Source organism: Lates calcarifer, linkage group LG15 (genome assembly GCF_001640805.2).
Source record: "Lates calcarifer isolate ASB-BC8 linkage group LG15, TLL_Latcal_v3, whole genome shotgun sequence".
Classification (NCBI taxonomy): Eukaryota; Metazoa; Chordata; class Actinopteri; family Centropomidae; genus Lates; species Lates calcarifer.
Window position 1 is genome coordinate 23151854 of NC_066847.1, and position 22783 is coordinate 23174636.

Below are 22783 nucleotides of genomic sequence, written 5' to 3' on the forward strand. Positions count from 1 at the left end.
TGTGGAATTTATTCCTAAATGTATTTTGAACTTGATTAAAATTGGTTTCGTATGCTAACTGGTGTCAAAACTGTTGTGTTGTCCGCTTGTGTTATGGTTAAACAGAGAAGTCAAACCTATGGAGGAATGACCTGTACAAAACCACAATTCCCATGACTCCCCTGCGCTCCTTGTCAGAGCTGACGTCATGATGTCTGCAGCGCGTCCGTGTTGGCTTTGTGCAAGAACGACGCGGAGATGTTTGGGCGGACAAGTCAGCACAGGTATCCTTATCTACATCCTCTTGCATTCACACAGATAACTGGGAGTGTATGTTAAGGGGTGGACGTAGAAAGTGAGCGAATATTTGGCAGCTTTGGCTCCTTAACAGCTCGGAAATGCTAACGTTTGCACACAAATTTGGCCGCAAATCGGTGAATTCAGGCTAACTAGGCTACCATTATCTTTGCATCTGTGGTTATTAAGGAGAGAGTGTCTAAGAAAATGATCAGCATGTTAAAAGCCTGACCCAGTTCTCTATTTCTGACTAAACTAACGTTGAATTTGAGTTATATCACAACCTCCTAAGGCTGCCATCCATGTTCATCGGTCTTGTTTTGTAATACAAATGTTTTAAGCCCATTCATTGTATTTCGCAGCTGTCGCCATGTAGAAAACAAAGGTGCTGTTCACTGTTTTTAATGTGTTTAAAAACGCCTTTCTTGTACATAATAGTCCAGCAACTTTAAGTGATGTAAAATGAATAGTGTGCTTTGTATATCCAGTAAGTATTCTTATGTGCTGATGTACCTGTGCAATTAAAAGTCATACTATGTGTTTCTGTATTGGAACTGCTGTCACAGAAACACATGAACAAGTGCATTTGGGTAGCCAAGTGGCAGGAAACCATGCAGAGTCCTACCCAAGCAAACACTGGGCCAGACTCTGTGACCGCAGCACCCTCAGAGCAGCCACTGGACACTGGGACCGAGGCTCAGCCAGCACACAGTGAACCGGATGCACAGGAGGAGAGGACAGAATCTGCAGCTCTTGCTGAGACAGAAACCATAATCACACCACAGGAAAATCAGGCAGCGGTGCAAACAGCAGAAGCACCTGCAACTGTGGCAGATGTCACACAGGCAGTGGAGAAAGAGACTGCTGTTAGACCACTGAGTGAGCCCTCAGAAACATCTGCGGGGATGGAGATAGACTCCGCTTCAAAACCAAGTGCCCCCACAGGATCTGGCACAAATACAGCTCCTCGGCGTGAAGGGCAAAAGGCAAAAAAACAGGATAAACACGATGGTAGGAAATACGTTCCTTCTAAGAAAGCCATGATAGATCCTCTGAAGATGGACATGTCAAAACCACTGGTTATGCCTCTTACATGTGAGTATTTTACCTTGAATATGTCTTGTTCTGTGTTAACTGGGATAGCACTGGGAGACCTGCTTGGTGTTTGACTGTGTTGAATTTAGGACTACACATGCAGCAGTAAAGTGCTGCAGAACAAAATGTCTTGCTCAGCACATAGTGTCACAATTCCTAAAATTGTAAAGGAATCTCATCAAAATGTTAGCGATTGGCTAATATATCATTGTTATATTTTTTTAAACTCTCATATATGTTTATTTGGCATCTACTTCAAAAGACCAGTATAGATCAGACTGTGCTGCAGGTGTTTTTCTTGCTTTAATAGATCCAATGCACAGAAGACAGTACTTACATGTTTCGATTTTGCCTTCCCATGTGTGACAGTAGCGTTATCTGGCTACTAAGGATTGCAGTAGAAGAGGCAGGGTCTCCTCTCAGTATGATTATACATTTTATCTATTTTCTTTTTTTTTTTCTCAGGCATATATTTTCATAGTCTGTCATGGTGCCTTTCCATTACTTAAGCTGCCTTGTTAACCCTCCCAGCCATTTTTGACCTACACGGCTGGAGCTGCAGTTCCCCCAGAGCCACATTTTTCTTTTAGCAAGCCTTTATACTCTCTATGAATACTTCTTACCTGTCCTAACAATATTAATGTATTCTATATGTAATACCCCCCACCCCCTGTTCTGTCTCCCTCTAGCATCTCAGCTCTCCCTGCAGTGCATCGAGTGCCACATAATCTTTAGTGATCATAAGAGCAAAGAGCGTCATCTGAAGTCGAGCCACCCAGCAGAATATGAACAATGCATACTGAGGAATGCCCTTTTCGCCTGTTATGTTTGTGACCGCTACTTCACAAACTCCACAGAGCTGATGGTCCACCAGAAAGCCCATGTGGAGAAGAAACCCTTCAAGTGTCCAATCTGTGGCCTGGCCTTCAACAAGTCATCAGAGCTCACACTTCATAAAAAAATTCACTTTGGCCAGGATGGTTACACCTGCACTGACTGTGGCAAATCTTGCAAAACCTTGACTTTGCTTAAGTATCACCGCCGCACACACACTGGAGAGAGGCCATATGTTTGCAAGGAGTGTGGGAAAAGGTTCACCATGTCCAAAGCTCTGCAGAAACATATTCTGTCACACTTGCCAGAGGGAACTGAGGAAGATGAAGGACACACAACAGCTAAAGCACAACTGAAGAAAAATGATGGTAAGAAACTTTGCCAGATTATAGATGAATCATCTTAAGTCGGGCCCCTGACTTTTCGTCCAGTGTCAGCACGAGGTTCACATTTTTAAGGGAAATGTCTTGACAGCTATTGAGTGGATTGCCATGATATTTGGTACAGGCATTCATGTCCTCCTCAGGATGAATTGTAATCATATTGTTGATGCCTTAACCTGTCACAGAGATCCATCGTCAGGTCAAAATGAATATTTGTCCAGTACTTGGTTTTTGACTTAACACTTGCAGAACTAATGACATTGCATTCAGGGCTAATTAACAAATATGATTAACATGCTAAAGTGAGACAGTGAACATGGTGAACACTATACCTGCTGACTCCAGCATTCAGTACAGCTTCACAGCACAGTTTTAGTCCCATTTTATGGTTCAGTTATAAAAGTTTAATATTATAGACTCTGACAGGTTTTAGGAAATATGTTGTGCTTTTCATGTCATAACACAATGCATTACAGCTTTTTTCCTTTATTATCTTCAGGTGCTTCTACAGTAAAGTATTCTTGTTCCATATGCAAGGCCACCTTCAAGGGTACCAAGACACGGCTAAATCATATGAAAACGAAGCACAATGTGTTGCCTGCAGGAGTCAGTAATGCGCTCTCTACTGTGCAGCAAGTGAAACAAAGTACACCCATCATAACTCCAATTTCTATTTGCCAACCAGCACTGCTACAGGTGGAGCCCAATGGGCCTCTTCAAAAAGTTGATGCCAATATTGACACAGAGCAGATTCGCAAACTCATCGAATCTTTAGGAAATGTGCAGAAGGTGAACCAAGTTGTCATATTGGGACAGGTGCCACCTCATGCCCCACCACTGGAAGTGCAGCAGATACCACAGCTGGCAGAACCAGTGAATTTGAATCTCAGTCCACCGCAGATAGATTTTATAGGACTGAAACAGTCGGAATCAAAGACTGTTGAATTGGACACTTCAAACAACCAATGTGATTCAATGGAGCAAACAATCATACTTGAACCTATAACGCCAGATGGACAATTGGAAAACCCCCCTTTCTCAGAACTAGGTTCCCACATAGCCACAGGTGAAAATATAGAGCTAACGCTTGTTCAGGCTGAGCAAGCAGAGAGACCCGAGGGAGGGGTGATGCATGAGATCCTTCAGCAGCCTGAGATTAGTGCAGTTCAGTCTGATTCTGTGGATCAGATGGTTTGCCAGAATGAGGTATCTGACCTCAAAGAAAACCTTGAGCAAACAGTCATATTAGAACTTACCCCTGCTTTGATATCAACTTTGGAGCTGGAACAGTCCCAAACTGTGCCACAAAATGAAAGCCCATCTTCCTCTCTGGTACCAACCACTGAACTGGAGAAGAGTCCTGCTCAGACTGCAGATCAGACTATGACAGATGAACAGGAGACCGTCCTGTCAGTCCCATCGCTTATGCCTACAGTTGAGTTGGAGCTGACACCTTTACAAACAGAGCAACAGGATCTTCCCTCTTGCCCTTTTGTGCCACCAGACACACTTACAGAAACTCCAAGTGAATCTGAAACAAATCCCAAAGAGGAGTTAAATTCTCAAATGCAAACAGTATGTCTAGATCAAGTCCACCATGAGATGGATGGAGCTGCACCACAAGAGATGCAAGAAAAGGCAGAAAAAGAGCCATCTGAGAAATTGCTTGTAGATAGCAAAGACGATGGGGAACAGTTGGAGAAACTGCCTGAGGTAGAGGACACATCCACTAAAGAAGAGGCTCCATCACAATTAGAGACCAAGCAGGTGCCACAGATCTCAGAGTTACCCGTGAATGTAATGTCAGCCCAAGAACTGGTGAAAGTGCGAAAAAGAAAGCCAGCCAGGGCATTTATCTTTCAAGGATATATGCAAGAACTGGTTGGATCCATTCACAAGGATGATTTACTTGATCCCAAACCTGCCAAACGACAACGAACAAAAAAGTCTCATCTTGTTGTTAAATTCGGTCCTCAAAGCAAAGAGAAGAGAAACAAAAAACAGAGGAAGCAGCATCAGCCAACACAGGAAGAAGAGATAATAACAAATCTCTCACAGAAAAAAACAGCATCACAGAAGAAAGGAAGACGGGGGAAAAAGGATAGGAAAGTGGGGCATTTGGTATCTACAGCTGAAATAAAGTCACCTTCATCAAGCCAGGACCCACAGGTGCAACAATTGAAACGGGATACAAGAAAAAAGAAAATAAAAAAGCAAAAAGAAGAAGCCAGGGAGAGTGTGACACATGTAAGTGAACACAATGCCGTAGCCTCACCTGTATTTAAAAAGAAAAAACAAGCAAAAATAATGCGAAAAGGTCAGTCCAAGAATGCAAAGGATGGGAAGAGAAGGAAAAATGTGGCCAAAGAGGAAAAAGTCAGTACAAAAACAAGTGCCGCATCAGCAGACATACCTGGACCACACATAACACAAGACTCTCTACTTTTACTGAAAGGTCATAAACAGCCTCAGCTGAAAGTTTACAAGTTAGACCCTTCAAAGGCATCAGGCCAGACACAGGAAGCTTCATCTCTTGAGCCCCAAACAATGTCCCAACAGAGTAAAGACAACAAGCTCCCAACAAGTGACTCTACAAATAATCTCACAGGAGAAAGTAAGAAAAAAGGAGGAAGACCAAAAAAGAACCAGAAAGCTCTTTCATTGTTGTCCTCGCTACAGGTTTCCCATCAACTACCTGAGACATCACCAACTAAGCCAAAGACCACTAGGAAACGTAAAGCCTCTAATGTAGAGACTGAAGGAGTGATAACCTCTTCTCATTCCAAACGTGCCTTAGAGTGTAAGGATTGTGGGGAGAGATTTAGTGAAGTCTCATCTCTACAGAAGCACAAGACAATGGTGCATATCGTAGAGAGTCCTGGTCTCACTTACACCAATGGGAACATCTTTGAAGGGGTCTCCAGGTCGGATCTTTACCACCTGCCAAAACAGCATGATAAAGTTGTTGGGGTGATGAATGCTGCTGCAGACTGGGATACTGAGCCTGAGATGGGAGAGATGCCATTAGAAGACAGAGAACGAACTGTCTCTTTTCCAGCTCTGATTCCATCCCCATCTTTACCCATTCCTCCTCTAGACGTTGAAGGGAGTGCCTATGAAGATAAGGGTGAAAGTAAAACAGGAGCAGATAATCAGTCTCATACCTCTCCAGAAGTTCACTCGCCATCTGATCAACTGAAAAAGAGTGAGACTTGTCAAATTTTAACATCTGAATCCACTTTAAGTACCTCTACTCAGACAAAGAGTTTGGAGACAGTGTGGCCTCTGGCATCGGATGAAGCCGAGCAAGACCCAAAGCATCCCAGCTCAGAATCTGAAGTCCAGGCTACCAAGGACGAAGACATAAAGGAAGATTTACTTCTCGAGGTAGATTTAGTCACTGTTGGGGAGCAGAATGAAAGAGATAATTCAGCTTCTCCTCAAGAGGGTGTTCCCCAAAATGAACCACAGGGAACTTGTAATTCTGAGGTTGGAAGCACTGAAACACTTGGAGCACCTGGGCAAGTTGATGGAACAACAACTGAAAAAGGGCTAACTTCACAGACTGTGTCATGCTCCACGCATCAAGTAGAGATCAAGGAAGAGGAGGAGGAAGTATTAGTCCAGAAGAAAAAAGGAGGGAAAGGAGCTGCAATGAGGAATGCAACAAGGGGTAGGAGACGAGGAACGGGGGGTCTAAAAAAAGGCGCGGGATCTAAGACAGTTTTAGGTGGAGATGTAGTTGTAAGAACAGAATCAGAGAAAGAACAAGATGAATGTCATGTAGTTTACGAAAAACATCCTGTCACCTCGGACTCAGAAATTCATGACAAAGGTGAGACTAGTACAAAAACTTCACAGGCAGAGACCAGTCATGAATTTGACGCTAAGAGAGCTACTACTCCTGCCACACGTTTGCCTTCTGTTCCCTCGACATTAGAGGAATCTCCTGAAGAACAAATTGTGTTTGAGCTGGAATCAGTTACCACTAGTGTTGAGGAAGTAATGAATGAAGGAGGGCTGCTGGGAGGAGAGGAACATGACAGGGAGATTGACCAGTCTCCAGGCATTATACTGGAGAAGTTCCTCACCTCTACACAGAGAGAAACTGCTGATAAAGACTCGTGCCTGATGACCATGAAGAGCAATAAAAGACAGGTATGATACTAATTGTACAAGTAAATACTGTACATTAACAATTAATAATGAATTCAACTTTACAGTCTTACATTTTTTTTTTCACTCCAGGGTTTGGACAGCATTACTGAGAATGAAGCCCAAGAAATCAAGGTTGAAGAGAATATCTCAGATCCACCGGTCAATGCACACACCTGTCAAAATAGGCAGAGTGCAAGTGTGCAGCCACAGCACCATCGTGATATAAGGAGTGTTCTGGTGAAAGAGGAGAGCAGCCTCATGCTGAACGAGGCTCAGGCCTCACAGGGCAGGAGTCACATCAGATGGAATGTGGAGCCAGTGAACAATGAAAACACTGCCACTCCATGTAAGTATTTCTACATACTGTATCAGCATTTTAAAGCAATAGGTCTGTATTTAAGGAAATCCAATGATTTGCTTTTCTGAAGGCTGCAGCCAGGAGGCAACTAGCCTTGTTTAATCTAGCATTATGAGTGGAAGTAGAAGGAAACAGCTAGCCAGCTGGGCTTTCTCCAAACTTCAAAAATGCACCCACCAACACAAATGTAAAAGCAACACCAGGCACAGTAACTCAGACAAGACCAGGCTTAGGTTGATAAATTGTCAAGAAATAGTTACCATCGTAACTTCTCCAAAACTACAAATTGTTGTTTAGTCATTACATTACAGTTTATGTAAGGTTTTTTAAAAAGTCAGTAACATGTTGATTAGTGAAGCTACACTGGATCGGGTTATCAATGTTCACAACTCTCAAAGTTAAATAAGAACATTAAAATTAAATTAAAATAAGAGCATTTCCCAAAATGTAGAACTGTTTTTATAATCCACTGTAGATGATAAAAATAAACAATTAGTAGAATTAGGTTATTTAATTCAAAGATGATTTTCCATATAACAGGCGATGAAAAAATAAGCCTATGTGGTCCCTAAGATGAATCATGTTTTTGGACTTGTGTTTTCAGTGATGGAGAGTGTGGAGACAACAAGGGACTGTTGCATCACCCCGGAGTTCAACACCAACCAATGTATCTTCTACCCAGTGAAGGAGGAGGAGAGGGAAGTTCTGCTGGGAGCCACTCATACCAGCAGAGGGAGTTTATCCCCAGAGGGATCCGGTGCCACCCATCAGTTAGACTGTCAAACTGCAGATCATACTTTACGTGAGTCTTTGCTTTTTCTAGTTATATTCCCAATACACAAAATAGTATTGAAAGACCTCTGTTTAAATGTTTTAATGTTTAACAACAGATGAAGGGAACCATGCCACACAAGACTACCAGGAAGTAGGAGTGAGAGGACTATTGTCAGGGCCAGGGGTCAGTGGCTTTGCAGATGGACAAGGTTTGTTTTCTGTTTTTGACAAGCTATTTATCAAAACTGTTGAATGTAGATGTTTCCAGTAAAATAACTGATCTTTCACCTGAAGCAGATGCTGAATGGCCTCGTCCACCAGACCTCCGGGACTTTCTCCTCCAGAGCTCTGATGAAGAGAACCAAGGTTTTGAACTTTCTGATCCTCAGCTTGACTCAGAAGCAGAAGTAATGGCCTATTTCTACAAGAACCAAACCAACGGCGCACAACAACTAGAACATACATCACTAAAGTACAGTAGATATTCATTTTTTAAGTCTATAAACCTTCACAGAATGCTGCTAAAAAATGTAGAAATACGAATTATGTTAAACTGTGCAGAAATAGTGTTTTATTATAACTTTAAATGTTTTTAAGTGGAATAATTAATGGAAAACTGAGGGTTTTGAAGATTAATATGTAAAAAAATGTTTTACTTGATACTCATGTAATTGTTGCGAACATGGTAATTATTTCGCTCTTGTCTGAGGTGCTCACCTGTTTGCTCATGGTGTTTTTCTTATCTTTTTCTTCCTTAGTTTGCTATCTTCAACGACCCAGTTCCAAGTACCAAGAGAAGAAAACAGGACCAGAGAGCCCATTGATTACTTCTCCAGATATTTCAGTTGGGATACCTGGGTAGAAATTGCCAGTTGCACAAATGAACTGTCCAGCACACCTAACCGCATCACAGCCAGAGAGGTCGCGCAGTTTGTTGGGATCCACATTGCGATGGGAACTTTGAAGGTTTGTTCTTCTGTTTGATCAATAATTTAAATGATTACCTGGCTCTGTTAATTGAATGCTAGACCATAAAAAGTTGTAATTTACTTGGTCTCTTTTTACTTTCCCCAGTTTCCTAGTCCAAGGCTCTACTGGGAGAACTTGACTAAGGTGCCCTTAATTGCTGAAGCCATGCCACTTTCACGCTTTCTCGAGCTGTCTTGCAAGTTGAAGCTAGCTTCCCCAGCAAAAGATCCAGTCAACAGTGGTGACTCTCAAAATGAGCGGCACAGTAAAACTCTGCCAAGCAGACAATGTGTAATTTCTAGTGACGAACCAAATGATTTAAACGGTTCAAAAACACAGACTGACCCCCTGTGGAAGGTTCAGCCATTACTTTGCCGTTTCAAAGCAGGGTGCCAGTCACTGAGAAGAGAGGGTGATTATGCAGTTGACCAATATCCGCTTCCTTTGACTGGGAAGGTGCATAATAACAAACTGTCTCTTCACTGCACTACATTAATTGGATTTAGCGGTTTACTCTTGCATGTGGATCTAAAACTGGATCTCTCAGACAAAGAAGATGCTGTAGAAAAAATGGTCCCAAAAGGCAGCATGGTGTTTCTTTGCAAACAGGAACTCTCCACCCCTGCAATGCTAGAACGCCTTCTGGTTGCTGGGGTTCATGGTGCAGGCAGGGTGGGGGGAGCACGGGGACAAATCGGGGATGAGTTTGTGAGCTCAGACGGGAAGCTGATGCTACGCAGATCACACTGTGGCTTCATACTTTCTACTGCAGGAAACGGACAGAGGAACATGGCCTCTCTCACAGACAACTTCGAGAGGGCCCAGATGTCGGCACATCTCAACAGAGATTTGCGAAATCTTTACGTTATTCCCCTCACCGCCTCAGCCCCAACCTGCTGGCCTCAAGCAGTGCTCTGGTACCTGACAGATCTGGCTTTGGTCAACTCCTGGCTCCTGTACCGACAGAATCACAGGACAGCATCCGCACCTTTGACTCTCATGGCCTTCAGACTGGAGGTGTCCAAGGCTCTGATCTTCTCCAGTGGCTCTGATACCCAGGACTCTGCCCCCCCTCAACCCCCAAGAGAGAAGGCCCACACAGCAAATGAAACCCCCAATCCCAGCGTGGTGGAGGAAAGTCCTCTGCCAGATGCAGCCACGCGATATGATGGCTCAGGCCATTGGCCGGAGCAGCTTGGGGAGGGAGAAGGGGGCAGGTGTCGTTTTGGGGACTGCCAGAGAACATCTCGAGTGCTATGCCTTAAGTGCTGTGTCTTTCTTTGTATCTCACGCAACCACAACTGTTTTTTGAATTTCCACAATCAAGGGAGTTTGGGAAAGGAGTAGTATTTACCTGTTATTTTGAACATCTTACTTCCTGATCTAGAATGTAACTGTGCTTTTGGTGCATGTAAACCCAGCTAATCAAAAAACAATGGTACTATCTCCTCTGTCCTTACAACTTTTTCATGATGCCTTTCACTAGCAGTGTTATTCTTTTGTAGAATTATTGTGCTGCAGTGTGAAAAAGCGAATGCTTTGTGATGTGGCTTTTTATGTCATTGAGCAAGTGTAAAAATGAATCTGCCTTCAGCAGTTCTTAAAAAGAAGCAAAAATGTGATTTTGAAATTACAGCCACCATGATATTTTTTACTATTTATTCTAACTTGATCAAATTTACATTCCATGATGAGATTGTTTTGGCTCCACAGATTTAAACATTATTTATTTGAATTTCAGAAAACAATAAAAAACAAAAGAAATATGCGCATCTTGGATTTTGTCTTTGTGAAAACTGCCTACAAATGTTTGCACGATACACGACTTATTATAGGGGAGGAGTTACTGATAATGATTTGCTCTGTTCTATTATATTCTAAGTGTCTTAGTAAACCATGACAATGACAGTAAGCCAGCGTGCACAGTAGCAGGACCCTGAAAAAGAAGGTTTCAGCCATTGTTACTTTTATGATTTAAATTAGTTTTTTTTTTGTTTGTTTGTTTTTTTTTTAGCATCAATAAAAGCGTTAATAGGACTGATACAATAATAATAATTCGAGGAAAAAAGCAAATTAACTATGGATCCGTCACGTTAGATCACATCCTGCGTACATGCAAACAGTGATGACGTAGAGAATTCACACAAAACATTTATTTACTATTAAAAACTGTCTTGTATTCGAACATGCATATGATTATGTAAATTAAATAGTAAGAAGAAATGCCTCATGTTGGCAAATTATTTGGTAGCAATTAGAATATGATCATAAGGAGCTTATAATGCATTTACTTTGTAAATCATTTCTGTCCTATATACACCAGTACACTTATATTATTACCTATCCCATTTGGTACTGGGTCAAAACCAAATTTTGTGGTATCCCCCTCACCTGTTTTAGACCAGTGCTCTTCCTACTGTGACATGTCATAATGTCTACTGTGAAATAGATTTATTTATCCCAAAGGGAAAATGCAGTGTCACTCAGACCACACTCTCGGTGGTTGTCTGGATGGCGTAAAAAATGCGCATGTTTTAAACATTGAGACAAGTGATAAGTTGTTTTTGTAAAATAGGCTAAAGTTTCCATTGTTTCTTCTTAATGACCTCTACCTATGTGTGTAAACATACACGATTTAACGATTTAATCAAAATCGATCTATGTGGCAGATGTAGATAAACAAAACTAATACAGTAAATCAATAAAAAAAAATACAATAAGTACTTTTCACGAAGTTGTTTTGGGTCACGTGACGAAGATCAATCATAGAATCGGACTCAATAGAAAGGTTAGTGGTCCAACTCTATTCTCATAAAGATATAGGTGTACTGTTATGTGTTGCAGCTGATTTTCTGAGTTAGCACAGTGTGTTAACAGATGTGGTAACATTTTAAAAGCACAGTGTGGTATTATACGGTTAGTTTTATACGGTTAGTTTATACTGTAGAACAGTTGAAGTCGTGCTTCGTTTCCATGAAAGGTTTGTGTTTCCTGCATTCACTGGGGCTGCTCTGTACTAGCTACGGAGTGACTCAGCAGATCTATACTCAATGTTTAATATTTTCTATAAACATGAATCGATGACAACATAGTACCGAGGAGTCTCCGGCAGCCATCTTAGTTGTACTGACGGCTACCACAACATACGCCAGGAAGTGTCCGATCCGATCTGTGCGTTGTACTTCTGTGGGGTCAACTCGCTCTCTCTCAGTCAAACTACCTTCAAAGAGCGGTTAGAGGTAACGTAAACGTTCACTCAGTTTTATATTTGTTATGGAAATAATTTGCCATAAATACAGACATTAACCTACGTCACATTGATTAATGGCAGATGCATGCAAGCGCCAAACAATGAGTTAAACCTGGTGTATGAAAAAGCAAAAAAAGTCTTCATTCCAATTTGAATGGCAGCCCGTGTTGTTAGCGCTAACTAGCTAGCTAGCGTTAGCCCGCTCGATAGCCTTTTTCTTACGATTAGCGTTAGCTACGTGCATAGACGTCAAACTAAAGCACCTACCTTTTCTGTAAATTGTTTAATTTCACCAGATAGACCCAATAAGGTGTTTTAATCAGTTAAATGAAGGCCGGATGCCCGTAAGCTTGCATGCAGCTAGTTAGCCTAGCTAGCGGCCTTAAAGCTTGAAGGCAGTAACGTACGTTAACGTTAGTCAAGCTGAGCTGAAACTTGAGTGATTCCCGTGGGGAAACCGGACTAACAGTTAAACAGCCATTAGGCTTTATTCTTTGTGGTTTTTGGAAACTATTGCTCTAGAGTTACCTCAGCCTTACTAGTACGGCAGATTATTTGCATGTTGTCATCTGTTGAATATAACTGCTGTTAACGTTACACATAAGTCTGGGATTATAACGGTGTTGTGCTTCTCGTTGTTGTCTTAATCCGCTGTCACTTCCATCTGATGTGTATCTTATCTAAGATTTAGCCATTGCTCCTGCCTTTTCTCTTTTTATAATCCAGGAAAATTGTTGTGAGTGCCTGCTGAGACCAGCCAGTATCCCAGAATGGACTCGGAGATTTTGAACATAGAGGAGATAGTGATGGGACGGGGATTACCAGATCCGCCTCCTGAGGTTCCTCCCGAAAAGCCAGCAGAACCATACAAACCCATCACTTTGAATGGACCGCCTGCACCCTCTGTTCAATCCTGTAAGTGGTCACAACATGTACGCAGTTTTTTGAGAACAACTGAAAGATTAACCTTGTCTTTGCACAAGCTTTTATGTGATCTTTCAAATCTCTACTTGTTCACCTTTCAGACCAGCATGAAAATCTGCAGTGTTTCCAGTGCTTCATTACGTTCTGCAGTGCCAAAGCCAAGGAAAGGCACATGAAGAAAAGCCACAGGGAAGAGTATAAGCAACAGCTTCAGCAGGTAAGCTTTACAGTATCACCTCATTAGCACAGTCGCAGTTAGCACAATCTGTTCAGTGCTCATACTGAGTCATATGATCAGTGGTCCCTGTTCTTTTTCTCCCCTTATTGTCTGGGTTTTAAAGTACTGAAGTAGTTAGAAGAAGAAGCAGGTGTTTCTTGCTTAAGGCACCTGTTATTTGCCAGTAATGTCCCCACAACAGATTAAAGATACAGTCTTTTTGTAGCTATAGAGTCAGTAGAATTGCGATGCAAGAAAGTCACAAACGCAATTTATCACAAGTTAATTCACTTTGCATGGCATTTGATCACATCTAGTACATTAGTTTGTGAAACTGATATTGATATTTTGAAAAAAATATTTTTAGACTTTGTTACTTGATTTCACTGTAGAGAATGTATGCTGTGTATACAACATATGTATTGATTGTTACTGTGTTAGTTCTAAATAATCCAAGAAAAACTCCTATACCACTCCTTGGTATACTACGTGAATTTGATTCACTCGTGTTTAACATTTTACAAGCAATTCTTGGTCTTGAATTCTTTTAACTTTGGCTCCCATTTAATTTATTTCTTCACAGGGGAACACATTGTTCACATGCTATGTGTGTGACCGCACATTTCTGTCATCTGAGGAGCTGACGCAGCACCAGCCTACACACAGCAAGGATGACAAGCCCTTCAAATGCGTTCACTGCAAGGAGAGCTTTAAAACATTCTCTGAAGTGAGTATAATTTAAATGTAGTTTTCAAGAAAATTTCTTGAAAACCACTGGCAGCATTAAAACTTAATAACACCACAAATGCAAAAAAACCCAGGTTAATACTTTAATTATTTTCTCTTACACCAGTTACACAGTGTTTCAAGTTTCAAATATGAAACACCTTATAGTTTGTGCGTAATGTTTAACTTTTTACTTCTCACCTGTGCAGCTCACGGCCCATAGAAGACAAGTGTGTCCAGAGAAACAGTTGGTATGTAAAGATTGCAACGAAACCTTCCGGAGTGCTGGACTGCTGCGCGCTCATCGCCTGACCCAGCATCCCCGCCCAGATGTAGAGAATGCAGAACAACCAGAGGACGCTACGAAAACTCATCGCTGTAAGAAGTGCAGTCAGGGCTTTGAAACCGAGGCAGAGCTGGTAGCTCACCAGGAGAAGTACCCAGAAGGTCAGCAATGCAATGGCAGCACTGCCTCTGTCAAGAAACGTGGACGGCCTACTAAAACTGAAGACCCGGCCGCTGCTGAGAAAAAGGGAAAGCGGAAAAAGAAGGATGAGCCAGAAACGCCAGAGGAGGTGGTGAAGGCCAGCACTGCTTCAGAGTCAGCAGCAGCTCCGGCAGAGGAAAAAGGAAAAGCAGTTGGAGCGAAGCGAGGTCGTCCTTCTAAAGCAGTAGCAAAATCAGAAACGGAAGACAAGAAGAGTCCAGAGGAAGACAGTCAAGCTCCGGGAAAGGAGAAGAAACCTAAGGCAGATTCGGCCTCACCCCGTCAGCACCCCTGTCCCGATTGTGACCTCGCATTCCCCAGTTTGATCCAGCTCCGTGCTCACAAGAAGGAGAAACACACCCCGCGGAAAGCCCATCCCTGCGATGAATGTGAAGAGAGCTTTGCCCGTCCGGAGCAGCTGGACGCCCACATGTCGCGGGCTCATGCTGTCGGTCGCTTCGCCTGCCCAACCTGCGGCAAGAGCTTCGGCCGTGAGCGCACCTTGAAAGCTCACCAGAAAAGCCACCCAGAGGAAAAGCCTGAAAACCCAAGTGCAAAGAGATAATTTAGACGTGGGGACATTGCGGAAAGTGTATGGTTTTTGAAGATTTTAGTCAGGAATTGTCCTTTTTTTTCTTTTAACATCGGAGATCTGATGCTCCAGATCATGGTTTCAGATGAGTTTGGAATGGTTTTGAGAATGACATTTTAGCAAATTTTGGATTTTAAGTTGAGTTTTGATCATGAGCTGGTGAAATTATGGACAAACAGACACAACTTCTAAATTGACTAACCAAATGTTGTTAAATCCATCTATTACACCCTTTGTCACAGAACATAGTTTATTTGTAAAAACTTTTGATTAACTTTTTAAATGATTTGTTTCAGTTTTTTAAAGCGTGAAATGCGTGTGGTGTGAATTTATTACTTGGTGTCTTGAGTTGTTCAACTCACTTTGTGGTAAAAACAGATGTTTTTTATGTTTTTTTTTTCCTCTTGTTTTTTCAAAACAGATTGGGTAAGTACATACTTTGAAGCTAATTAGATGCCTAGTAAAGATACTATGTTTTGAATGTTTAGACAGTTTGTCAAAAGAAATGTGTTATGTACAGCTTCTGGTTCATATTGTGCATTTTTTACACTTAATATTTTGATTATGTTCCTTTCTAAATTAAGTCTCATTGAGGAAGAATTTTAAAATAACACGATACTGCTTAAATGTTATTTTGGCTAAGTGCTCCAGATTCAATGTGGAGTGGCTTCTTGACTTGTGGGCAGAAATGATCCACTATAATCCTGATTTGTCTTACAGTAAAAATTTTTCCTTTATTTTTTCACTTATTAGAATAATAAGTCATGTCTTAGACATTTCTGAAATGGAACTTGTGGTTCTTTGATGCCTTCAAGTCCCATAAGGAACTGTGTATATCATGTGTTATTCACTGATTGGATTGTTTCTCTCCCCACTGCAATGTGTCTGGACACTGCAAAAAAAAAAAAAAAAAAAAAAAAAAAGTAATAAAACATGCTGTCCGAAGGGAGGCTTGCTGAAGAAATGACTTGCCTTTTTGTCTTTGTTCTTACCTCTAATTCAGGAACACAACCTGAAATGTGGTTTTGTATTGTATTTATCACATGGTTTGTATGTGTGGAATGGGACACTGGATATAATACTATCTTGTAATATTAGTGACTCACAGTTGTTTAATATTAAGATCACCCTTTTCTGCCTAGCAGCAGCTTAATTTAAAAAAGCCTAGAGGAGAAATTAGTTGTTTGCAAAGCTAACAGTACCTCATTTATGTCTGGAATATATTAGGATGTCAGCTGCTCATTTCAGTGAGAACCTGATGTGTATTTACCACAAGGCAGCTGAACCATTACAACTGGTGAATAATCAACATTTTACTAATCACTAATCTCACTTATCTTGGTGTATCCTACCTTTATAGTTTGGGACATGGTGTTACTGTGAGTCTCTTCTGTAGCATTTATATTCGAATAAAATGTTTACTTTGTTTGCTACATTTTTTTAATGTGCACTTCAATGGAACAACACTGAAAACTTAGTTATTAGTTAACTATAGTTACTTTGCAGCTAAATATTTTTAACCTACATACTGCACATATGATCAGCTCAGAAAATATGATGCACGTCCATATATTGAATAAGAAATACACAATACAAAGTAGTCAGAATTGACCCCACAGTGACACTAATAATCAGTTAATAATGCAATAATATAACACACGATGGTGATATACAGTGCTTACACTTTTGATGCATTCAGTATCTTCTGTTGTTAATAGTACAAATAATATATATATATAATATCTTACTATAACGATGCAGTATTTTATGCAGCCTCAGTGGGACACTTCTCTGTTTTCACACCTGAACAAACACCTGAATTATCAGATATACATATGTAGTGGTTATTAGTTTCCCAGAATATTTCAGCCCTTTCTTTCTCAAGCTACTGTAATCACTGTGTGATCTTACATTATGAGGTTTAAAAAACAACAACGTAAAACTGAAAGAAACTGAAATAATATTAGAACCTGCTCTCACTCTACATGATTATTATTTAAGAAAGACTATGCAATACAAGCATCTGAAAGGTGTACAGTAACTTTTAATGCCAGGATTATTAAGGATCCTCACATGTTCCAATCACAACTATGAAGAATCTTTATCAGCAAAAGTTAATTATTTCTCACTGAATTTAAAAGGAGCAGATCATGTATAAAGTAGCATAAAATTAAAGCAATACAAAGGTACCTTACAAAGGTCTGGGGCCCACTTTACCAGGTTGGTAATCTACACATTTAGAATACACATAAAGACAGTACTTGTGTAAATGTAGACACTTACTGTAGGTACTGGTAAACTCGTCCTCTGTGCGGTTGTTCTGACATGTAATACCACTCCCGGACACTAGGTGTGCTCGAGCGCCCGCCTTGATTTCCTCTTCTCGTGCTGCTTCATTTGTTTTCCTTTTTTTTTTTTCCAACTACCCTTCATCATTCTGGATAAGTGAGTTTGTAGCAGATTTGTGGCTAGCCTCTCTGTGGTTGTTTTCACGTGGGGGAGACGAATCTTTTTCTCTGGGGTAATTCTTCCCGTATAAATTGCGCTTTTTATCCGAAGCTAACACCGAGGATAAAGCTTATTGTCTTATTGTTCTGAAGCCACACTTTGCCATCACCAGCTCCTCCGGCCAGGTGAGCGGGGTTACCTACCGCGTTTTTAAGGCGTGTCGTTAATGAATTTCCATGGATAAATTGTCCGTCAACTTCTGTAGAACATTCAAGGAAGAAGAAAACGAAGAGCCAGCAGACTCGCTACAGATGTAGTCGTACGACAGGTAGGTTGAAATAGATACATGTGACAAGTGTCATGTATGTAGTTCATTAATAACCTTAAATTTAGTGTCATCAACCATAACCCATAATTAAAAGTTTCAAATACTAATGGGACATCTGCCTCTCTCTCTCTGTTTCATGTTGACAAAGCCAGCAGTCATGTCCATTGAATACACCATTGATATCCAGCTGACAGAGTTGGGATTTCCGGACATCCTGCAGCCACAGGAAACCTCGGTAAGAGAAACAGTCCACATCATCTGATGACTCACTCTCACCCTGCCACTCTCCCACTTCACTTTCAAACAAATACTACTGTCAGTCATTGGCAATGAAGCTGGTGTAGCAAAACAAACCAGTATTTTCTGCGTCACCTCTGTCTCTCATTTCCTACACAGAGTCTGCGAGATGAACGAGCTGCCAAAGGCGCTGCTCGTTTCGAGTTGTCAGAGCCCGCAGCAGATGATCCTGCTGCTGGACTGGACACCACAGACGGCCCTCAACAAGTACCTGAAGAGGGAGAAGATGGACAGGACGGTGTCTGTGATGGAGACACTGCACAAGACAAAGCAACAGAGGTGCAGCAGGATGTGGAGGATGACTCGGATGACAGTGAAGTTTCAGATGTGTATGAGGAAGAAGAAGTGGACGAGGAAGAGGATTATGAGGAAGAGGACGGGCTAAACAGTGGTATGACTCATTCACTTTGTTGCTAGTAAGCATGAGGCAGTAAATTCTGCTGACTGAAACACTTGTAGCTGAATTAATATCCAATATGTACACATATATATTGATCTTTACTGATGCCAGAACCTTAAATCTAAAGTCAATCAGTCATTCATTTTGCTTTTGAAAGTCTAAGTCTTGTGATATTTAGCTTATTGTCAAAAAATCCAATGAAAAAGCTAAAAGACTGAATGTGTATTACTCCACAACTGAAAATAGTCCCCAGCAAATGTATTATTTCCTCTTGTTCAAGTTACTTTTGCAGAAAAACCATAGTGCGTCGCTGTTGTAGGATATTATTTATGAGAGGGAGAATGGTTGATATTTGTGAACTGTTTTAAAATACTTGTGCTTCAGTGTGAACAAATGTACTTAGGGCTGAATACCACAGACAGTGTAGGGATATTGAAAACAATGTTGAGACACCAACTAACACACTCCTACCTCCTTACTCCATATCTTGAATCATGATCTGACCCTAATCAGCTGTCACACTTTCCCTTTTTTTTCCCCAGAGTTGAGTCATTTGGGCGACTACCGCTGCAGTGTTTGTGATCTCCAGCTGCCCTCACAATTCAAGCTCCAGGACCATATGAACTTGCACACTGGAGCGCGCCCATACTGCTGTGCTGAATGTGGGAAGCGCTTCTGCCAGAATTACAACTACCGCGTCCACCTGCGCACGCACGCCCAGGCCAAAGTTGATCGTCTCCTGTGCCGCGTGTGTCTGAAGGGCTTTGCATCGCAGGAGGATCTGAAGCGCCACGTGTCGAGCACTCACTTCGAGGATGAGTTTTACGAGTGTGACCTGTGCAAACGTGTGTTTACTACCCTGAAGGCGTGTGAAAATCACGTGCAGTTACACAAATGCATGCTGGATATTGTGTGTGAGGTGTGTGGCCGCAATTTCTCCTCTCCAAAATCCCTGGCGCGCCACCGGAGGAGGACGTGCCACCGCAATTTCAAATGCACAGACTGCACAAAGACCTTTACCAAGAAGAATGCTCTCCTGAAACACAGCTTCTCCCACCTCGGATTGTTGCCTTACACCTGTATACGATGCCGTTGCCACTTCCGCCTGGCAAAGCTATACCGTCAACACAAGTGTGAACCTGAACGCATTCACTGTGTGGCGTGTCTGAGAGAGTTTCTCAGCCAGGAGGACTTCCAACAGCACAAAAAGGACACAGGCTGCTGGGGCAACCAGGAGCCTAAAGGGGACGAGATCAGATGCTTGGAGTGCGGAGAGAGGTTTGACAGTCCGGAGGAGCTGAAGAAACACGCCGGGGCTCACCAGAGGGTGTTGAAATGTGCTGAGTGTGGGAAGGGGTTCCGGTCGGCCTTGCTGTTAATGTCCCACATGGGCGGTCATGCTGGCAAGTCGCCCTGTCTTTGTCAGAGATGTGGACTTGGCTTTCCGCACCAGCAGAATTATGACAGCCACCTCAAGACCTGTGGACAAACACCCCAGCCTGCGGTGAGTGTGGGGGCAGAGTTTAAAAGAGCCATACCAATGTTTTTAGCTGCATTAAATTCAAATATTAAAATACATTATACTGCTGCCACTCATTTTCTAAAGCATACTGTGTATTTGTACATATATTTCTTACTTCCCAGGCAGCTGTCGAGTGTGATGAAATCAACTTTGATTGATTTGATTATTCCAGTCCTCCCTTGGTTTTGATCATTATTCAAGATACAGAGTTTACATGGAACATTAGAGGCCTGGTCACTCATGATTTGTAGGTGTTTACGTGCATGTGGGTCTTACTAATTTTCTTTAGCAAAAGAGAAATCTGCATTAAGGATGCAACTAACAGATATTTTCATTCTAGATTAATCTGGTGATTATTTATTAATTAGTATATTATCTTCAAGTAGATTTTTGTGTTGAAAAGAAAATAGTAAAAAACCCAAAAGTGCCAAATCATCACAGTGGAGACCGTTAAATGTTTTTGCTTATAAATGGACAAACCATCAATTGATTGCAGCAGACAGTGTGGCTGTTATCCAGTTTCCTCAAAACAGGGATAAGATGTTTACATCCTTAGCACATAAACCAGGTGCATGTAATACACAAAATGTTAGTGCTCACTTAATTTTCACTTAAGTGTTTGATTTCCTGACAAAGAATGCAGTACACTGTTTGATTGAAATTTTGGATGTTGGGTTTACTTACCAGTAGCAGCAGTACCAGCCTCTCACGTTGATACATGCACTGCCTTGCTATGTTAAAAAGTTTCCTCAAGTAAGTTTATAGTCATAGTTAAGTTAATAGTAAGATATAGTTTGCTTTCTTGATGTTTTTACACCTTGTTTTTTATACAAAGAAACAATGGAGATGTAATATGTTTGTGTCATTTGTGAACTTCTAGGTGCTTCACAGGCAGATTTTGTCAGCTTTGAACAAAGTGAGATTAGCTGTTGTTCTTTCTGCTAACTGGCTTTTGGTAGTTTCATATTTACTGACCGTACAAGTGTGAGAGTGGTATCGATCTTCTCATCTAACTCTTGGTTGTATTGGCATGTCATGCATGGGTTTTGTATAATTCATTTGTTAAATGGGATGTTTTTGTTGTCTTTCCCACTTTAGAGTGCTCCCAAGAAACGTCAGGCCTCCAAGAGCTCTTCATCTGAGACAAAGAAGTTCAAACAAATAACAGACATGAATGAAGGCAAAAAAGCAGACTCACCAAGTCCAGCAAATGCAGTCACTGTGCCTGCTGCTGTTTCAAACAACCCTCCTGCACCTCCTGTTGATGACTCTGTTAGTCCAGGACCTGCAACAGGTGGCGTGTCCATTGGCTCTGGTCCATCAGAGGGGTTATGGAAGTTAACCCTTGACAAACAGCCGCCTCCTGGTGTTAAACTCGTCTTGCTTCTTCCCGTCTGCCCAACTCAAACCGATGGCCTGCCCCTCCCGTCTGTAATCCCAGAGACGCTGCCAGTTCCAGCTGTCCAGGTCCAGCCTCAAGTGTCTCTCTCACCTGTCTCAAGTAATGGACACCTTGGAATGCTGCTAAACACCCCTCTGGATTTAGTAACTGGGATTAAAAGGGATCCAGAATGTGAAGCACCTTTGGATTTGTCTAAGAAGAGTACCTCATCTAAATCTGCTGTGAGCGACATTCCTCCTCGCCCCATTAAAAACGAGCCCGAAGAATTTGAAATCTCAGGAGAGCCTAATAGCACAGAGAAAAAAGAATTGAAAAGCAATGACAGCAAAGCAATTGTTAAAACGCACCTAAGAGAGGCAGATGCATGTACTGAAAAGAAGCAGTTACAAATGGATCCCACGGATCTCTCCCTTCTTAGCACATCCTCTACTAACGGACTAGTAAAGGATATTAAGAGAGAACCTCAGTCTCCTGGCTCTGATTTTGATTTCCGGTCATCCAGCTGCGGCCAGCCGACAGACTGGAGGAAGGAGAACGAAATTAAAATGGAGGCTGATGTTTCACACCCTGCCTGTGCTGATGAGGAGAAATGAAATACAGCAAGGACAGAAAAAAAGAGAATAATACTTATTCTGTGGCCACATTCCTTTTGCCCTGCAAAGGACACACCTGCTGTTTTGGTGTACCTGTAGTCACATACATACGGTTAAACAACGAGGCAGAATTTTCCTACAACTACAGCTTTTTAGTATAAATGTCTCTCTGTCAGTTGACTGTGTCCTAACATGACAAAGATTTTTTTTACTCTTCTGTAATTCAAACAAAACATTCCAAGCTTCATTTTTTCATTTGTCTTTTGGGTGAGGCTTGTGGCTTGGGTCAGGAGAGCAACATGGTACTCAAGTAGTTATGAAGTCTATGCAATATTGTGCAGGATTTCTCTGAGCATTAAAAAAAAAATCCTGATTTCTACCTTTTATGTACTTGTTTTTGTGAGGGACTTGAATCTTTAGGTTTACTGATGTGTATTAAGTTAAATTGAAACACTGGATTTCTTCTTATTCAGCTGTAAACTTGAAATGATGTGTATTTTTCAGTGTATATGCACTTGACCTTTAGTTCTATGTTAAATATTTTAGCAATGCAAATAATGGTACTGATCAATACTATGACATCATGCTAACCTGTGATTTACATTTGCTGGGTCTTTATGGTCTGCAGGTAACTTTTGATGTTTTTCTAAAGGCAAATAAATATTTGTTCATGCAAGATCACCTAATAGGTTGTTTTACATGTTTTTTTTAAGGTTGCCTTGTGTGTTTGTGTGTGTGCATGCATGAGAA

The 22783-nt window shown here is 41.5% G+C and overlaps 3 protein-coding genes across 6 annotated transcripts; all 3 read left to right on the forward strand.

Annotated features, from left to right (window-relative positions):
• Window positions 1-157: 157 nt before the first annotated feature.
• LOC108890098 (uncharacterized) lies at window positions 158-10616 on the forward strand. The gene is made up of 10 exons (XM_018686892.2): window positions 158-263; window positions 843-1371; window positions 2061-2573; window positions 3088-6746; window positions 6837-7092; window positions 7709-7906; window positions 7995-8087; window positions 8176-8350; window positions 8637-8844; window positions 8953-10616. The coding sequence occupies exons 2-10, from the start codon at window positions 849-851 to the stop codon at window positions 10192-10194; spliced, it is 6867 nt and encodes a 2288-aa protein (XP_018542408.1). The 5' UTR covers window positions 158-263; window positions 843-848; the 3' UTR covers window positions 10195-10616.
• A 1317-nt stretch (window positions 10617-11933) lies between these two features.
• On the forward strand, window positions 11934-16007 carry znf576.2 (zinc finger protein 576, tandem duplicate 2). The gene is made up of 5 exons (XM_018687082.2): window positions 11934-12086; window positions 12824-13012; window positions 13123-13238; window positions 13822-13965; window positions 14174-16007. Exons 2-5 carry the CDS (start codon window positions 12868-12870, stop codon window positions 15014-15016), a joined length of 1248 nt encoding a protein of 415 aa, XP_018542598.1. The 5' UTR covers window positions 11934-12086; window positions 12824-12867; the 3' UTR covers window positions 15017-16007.
• Window positions 16008-17331: 1324 nt separating this feature from the next.
• wu:fe05a04 (zinc finger protein 460) lies at window positions 17332-22719 on the forward strand. Of its 4 annotated transcripts, none has more exons than XM_018687005.2 (6): window positions 17332-17676; window positions 17757-17819; window positions 17968-18054; window positions 18216-18507; window positions 19059-20020; window positions 21137-22719. In XM_018687005.2, the coding sequence occupies exons 3-6, from the start codon at window positions 17977-17979 to the stop codon at window positions 22031-22033; spliced, it is 2229 nt and encodes a 742-aa protein (XP_018542521.1). In that variant the 5' UTR covers window positions 17332-17676; window positions 17757-17819; window positions 17968-17976; the 3' UTR covers window positions 22034-22719. The 4 variants fall into 4 exon arrangements, with proteins under 4 accessions (XP_018542521.1, XP_018542531.1, XP_018542513.1 ...); XM_018687015.2 differs by having other exon boundaries at window positions 17972-18054; XM_018686997.2 differs by having other exon boundaries at window positions 17332-17819.
• Window positions 22720-22783: the final 64 nt, after the last annotated feature.